Here is a 5,000-nt window from a genome sequence, read left to right as displayed (position 1 = left end):
GTCCCCTTTTAAAGTGCAGACAGAGGAGGAGCCTGGTCAGAGCCCTCCCCTGTGCTGCTGCGCTGGGCCCCACCGGACCAGGCGGGAGGTGGGGGGTAAAGGGCCGGTGGGGTGGGGGTGGGGGGTGGGGGGTGGGGGTGGGGACGGAGCCAATCAGCCGGTCTTCCTTTTTAATAATAACCCGGCCCTCCGCCGTGGCTCGGCCCCCCGCGCCCCGCTCCTGGGCGCCGGTGTGATGCGTGCACGCGGAGCGGCATCTCTACAGCTGTGTGTGTGTGTGTGTGTCGTCCCCCCCAGCCCCCCCCTCCCCCGTAGCTCCTGGAGAGATTGGAGAGCGGCTCGCTGCGCGGTGGGGATCTGTCCGTCCCCCCCCCTGCCGCTGACGAACTTGACGAGCCCCGCCCCTCGCGCTCCCCGCCAAATAACTCACCCCTTCATCTTTCATTCACGCGCGGCGGAGTCGTCCCTTTCCCTGCCGCTAACGCTGACAGACAGCGGCCTCTAAATCAGCGCGCCCCTCTGTGTGTGTGTGTGTGTGTGTGTGTGTGTGTGTGTGTGTGTGTGTGTGTGTGTGTGTGTGTGTGTGTGTGTGTCAGCCCCGCCCATCCCATCACCCCTCCGCCACTCGCGTACGTCTCCCCGCTGGACACAGTTGCGCTGTGACACACTTCCTGTGTACCGGGGCGGGGCGGTATTTTGGGACGTGTCTGAGCCCGTCTCTGGGGAGAATGCGTGAGTTTTGGATCCAATGGATTTTGGAGAACTGTCAAAGGAATCATGTCGGCAGTTGGCCATGGGGTTGTGGCACCGTGGACGTGATTCTACGTCGAGCGCCAGAATGCGCCATTTGCCGTTCATTTAAATGAGGATCCGCTGTGAAAGGCAGCCTGTGATCGTGTTGTTGCACACGTGCCTGGTTTCGGGTGGGGCTGGGTGATATACCGCAGAGATAATCGAATGCAATGGCAGTCATCACCCCCATGTGGAGTATTAATCACACCTGATGAGGTAGCGACCGTCCAAACTTCAGAGGCCCCTGTGAAAAAGGCTTCCTGGGTAAAAAAAAAAAATGTCACCACCTTTTATGTATTGGGTGTTCGTAAGACAGCCAATCAGCAGCGAGGCCTTGCGGCTTCCCTGTGATTGACAAAAACACGTCACGTGATCGCACGGAAGCTTGTATGGCCTTGCTGCTGATTGGCTATTTAATACCACATCAAGTGCAATTAAATAAAAAAGAGGAAAAGAGAGGCAGTGCGCCACACGGTGGTGATGGCCGGTATTGCATTCAATAATGCTCATCACGTGGATGTTACCCTACCTTGGTTTGGGACACACGTGCCCGGTCCAGGGGGCAGCAGGAGAGGGTACTGAGAGCGCGCCCCTGTGTGTGTCGTCCCGCAGGAAGTTCTGGGAGCGGTTCATCTCCATCTGCCACGAGAACAGCAGCCTGCACGGGATCACCTTCGAGCAGATCAAGGCGCAGCTGGAGGCCCTGGAGCTGAAGAAGACCTACGTGCTCAACCCCCTGGCCCCCGAGTTCATCCCACGGGCCCTCCGGCCCCAGCACCCCCAGGGCTTCAGCAAGCAGCAGGGGTCCCCCCCGAAGGTACCCTAACCCTCACCCCAACCCCCCCTCTCCATCCTGCAACACACCTTGCTTTACTCCCTAACCCCACCCCCCCTCTGCTCCTGCAGCACACCCTGCTTTACTCCCTAACCCCACCCCCCCTCTGCTCCTGCAGCACACACCGCTTTACTCCCTAACCCCACCCCCCCTCTGCTCCTGCAGCACACACCGCTTTACTCCCTAACCCCACCCCCCCTCCTCCTGCAACACACCCTGCTTTACTCCCTAACCCCACCCCCCCTCCTCCTGCAACACACCCTGCTTTACTCCCTAACCCCACCCCCCCTCCTCCTGCAACAGGCCCTGCTTTACTCCCTAACCCCACCCCCCCTCCTCCTGCAACAGGCCCTGCTTTACTCCCTAACCCCTGCACCCTCTCATTCATCCTCAGCGTCCAGCCCTCTGGATCACAAGTTATCTTTACGGGCTTCTTCCTCGTCACTCTCAGAGCAGGGTTAGGGTTGTGCGATTTCCTGGTGGTTTCGCCACGGCGGGAGTTTGGGTTTGCCCTCTCGCCCTTAGCGATGTTCAGATCGTGACGGCCGATTGGCGGATAGCATAGCATGGGCCGATGAGCCCCCAACCAGGTCAGATAGCGCCACAGTCGGCAAAAAAGAGCGGGGAAAACACCACGCACGGAGCCGTCTCCTGATTGGTCATCGCATATTTAAACGCAGAATCTGCTCACGTGACCTCTCGCATCGGACTAATTCAGGCCAGGAGCGCCCAGATTATTTTGACATGGTCAAGAAACGATCGGGAGCCTGTAAACCAGTCGGGTCGGATCAGAACCGCGTCTCATACTTTACAAGTTGCGAAATTAAGACCGAACATTTTTCTTACAATTTGCTCCCGATCTGGGAAATAAAAAAATAAATAAAAATAAATAATAAATTGGGAGCCCCGCTACTTATATAATGTACGGCCGCCCTGCGGGAAGGGCTCAGAGGTTGCTTATACGTTGCATCAGTGTTCCAGTGGTTCTGTTTTCCAATAAATAAAGCTGCTTTAGTTTTTTTTATTTATTTTAATTTATTTTTAAGGTTACCGCACACTGAGCCGCGGAGTCTGTGCCCTAGCCGCGCGCAGGCCGAGCGTTGTGATTGGCCGACGTTCCGCGTCGCGCCATCCTCGGCTTCTGCTGCGGCGCCCTGCGCAGGCGGGCTGCGATGAGGGCGAATGGATTTCCTGCGCTGTCGGGGTTTTATGGGAAGCGAGGCCCAAGGTTCGGGGGGGGGGGGGAGGGGGGAGCGCTCCAGCGCGTGAATGAAACACTGGCGCATCGCCCTGGAAACACAGCAGCGGCGCTTGAGTGCGGCTGCCGTAATTATCGGCCCCGAGCGAGTGTGTGTGTGTGTGTGTGTGCGTGTGTGCGTGTGTGTGTGTGTGTGTGTGTGTGTGTGAGAGAGAGAGAGTGTGTGTGTGTGTGCGTGTGTGCGTGTGTGTGTGTGTGTGTGTGTGTGTGTGTGTGTGTGTGTGTGTGAGAGAGAGAGAGTGTGTGTGTGTGTGCGTGTGTGCGTGTGTGTGTGTGTGTGTGTGTGTGTGTGTGTGTGAGAGAGAGAGAGTGTGTGTGTGTGTGCGTGTGTGTGTGTGTGTGTGTGAGAGAGAGAGAGTGTGTGTGTGTGTGCGTGTGTGAGAGAGAGTGTGTGAGTGTGTGTGTGTGTGTGTGTGTGTGTGTGAGTGTGAGCGTGAGCGTGTGTGTGTGTGTGTGTCTGTGAGTGTGCGTGAGTGTGTGCGCGTGTTGTTCTCCCCAAACCCGCTCTGGCCTGTCAGGGCTCCTGCTGTCCCAGCTCTCTCTGGTCCCTCCATACCGTCCCGCTCAGGCTCCCTGTGTGAGTCTCCCGCTTTACTGGGGTCATGTGACGCGTGTCAGCTGTGCCGGGCGACATAGCAGCATTTTAGGAGTGTGTGCTACTTGGGAAAAGTCACCTACTAACTGGGGATGCATTTGTGTTCTGCTACATTTTTCAACTTAGGAGCACAGGGGCCCTTTGGAGAAAAAAAAATGTTAGTGTAGAGCCCTGCGTAGCGTAGAGTTCCGTCACGCGTCGGCCAGCGGATCCGGGCGTCGACTCGCGCGGACGAGCGTTTGCGGCGCGCTGCGATTGACGCGGAGGCCCTGCGTCTGAAGCGCAGCCCCCTTGTCGTTCTTACGGGGAGCGCGTTGATTAGCGATGCACCTTAAACCGGTCCGCCAAGGCGCCTAATCGCATGCAGCTGCGCACGGGTGGCGCGTTTATAACAGAGACTTTTTTCATTGCCATCACCTGTAGCGGTGCATCTCAACATTCTCTGTGTTACTGCGTTTAGAAGGGCGTGGCACACCCTCTCTACCTCTCTGTCTCTGTCTGTCTCTCCCTCCCTCTTTCTCTCTCTCTCCCCCTCTCTCGTTAATGTGTGGGGCTTAGGGCGATCTCTCCACCCAGATTGCGATTTGGGCGGATTTCAATTTGATAAACTTGTCAGGCTACATAAAGTACGGCGTCTGGTAAATACAGTCAGCAGAGGCGACTGTGGCTGTGATCAGTAGAAGACTCTGAAGTGAGTTGTGTCTTCGCCCCGTAGCGTTAATAATGGAGTCTGTTGGTGTTATTTCAGCGCCGAACATCAGCCTGTATTTGGCTCTGACTTTTCACTTATTACAACCCGTTTGTCATAATAAGTAAAATCGTTCATTTTCAAAGAACACATGGCTTCGGGCCCTTCCACTCTGCAGTGCGCGGCCTGTATGGGTACTGCAGACTTCAATCCCCAGAAGTCCTTTCTTTCTCTCAGTTTTGGCCTGAGGATTGGGGCGGAGGGCTTATCCTGCTGAAGGGATGGAGCGCTTTCTTTTCTTTCCTTTTCTTTTCTTTTCTTTTCCGGCTTAGTGTTACGGCAGGGCCGAGCCGCGGGAGGTCTGGTGCCTAAACCTGTAACCGTCTGAGGGGGACAGTGAGAGCGTCGCCTGGGCGTCTGCGTTCGGTCGTGTCGTGGTGCGTTGGGCGTGCCCCGCCCCGCTCGCTCGCTGTGGTGTGTAAGCGCGTAGCGGTGCTGTAATTGCCACGGTGGAAATCGCTTGATTAAGCGGCCTTATTTTATTTATTTATTTATTTATTTTTCCGCCGGTCGCGCGTCCTGGAGCGGCGTCAGACCCGGTAAATCAGCGGCGGCCCGCGTTGCCGAGCGCCGTGTGTTTATTTCCCGCCGCCGCCCCGGCTGTGGTTTTATGGGCTGTCTGAAGTGCTTTTCGCTCCTCGCCGTCGGGGGAGGCGGGTGGCGGGAGTGGGGTGGGGGGGTGGGGGGGGGTGTTTCTGGGCTCCAGCCGGGCCTCATTATCCGCTTTCCCGTAGGAGAAAGTCACGCCGGATTTCGGCGAGTGGCACGCCAC

The 5,000-nt window shown here is 57.0% G+C and overlaps 1 protein-coding gene across 4 annotated transcripts in view; it reads left to right on the top strand.

Annotated features, from left to right (window-relative positions):
* helz (helicase with zinc finger) overlaps positions 1-5,000 on the top strand; it is a 71,143-nt gene that overhangs the window by 48,376 nt on the left and 17,767 nt on the right. For all 4 annotated transcript variants that reach the window (XM_035402862.1, XM_035402861.1, XM_035402859.1 and 1 more), the window contains exon 22: positions 1,405-1,609. In XM_035402862.1, the coding sequence (XP_035258753.1) occupies positions 1,405-1,609 (205 nt within the window). The remainder of the gene's footprint in view (positions 1-1,404; positions 1,610-5,000) is intronic.

This window comes from Anguilla anguilla, chromosome 2 (assembly GCF_013347855.1).
Source record: "Anguilla anguilla isolate fAngAng1 chromosome 2, fAngAng1.pri, whole genome shotgun sequence".
NCBI classification, from domain to species: Eukaryota; Metazoa; Chordata; class Actinopteri; order Anguilliformes; family Anguillidae; genus Anguilla; species Anguilla anguilla.
The sequence above is the reverse complement of the archived record's forward strand: the minus strand, read 5'-3'. Positions and strand labels throughout refer to the sequence as shown.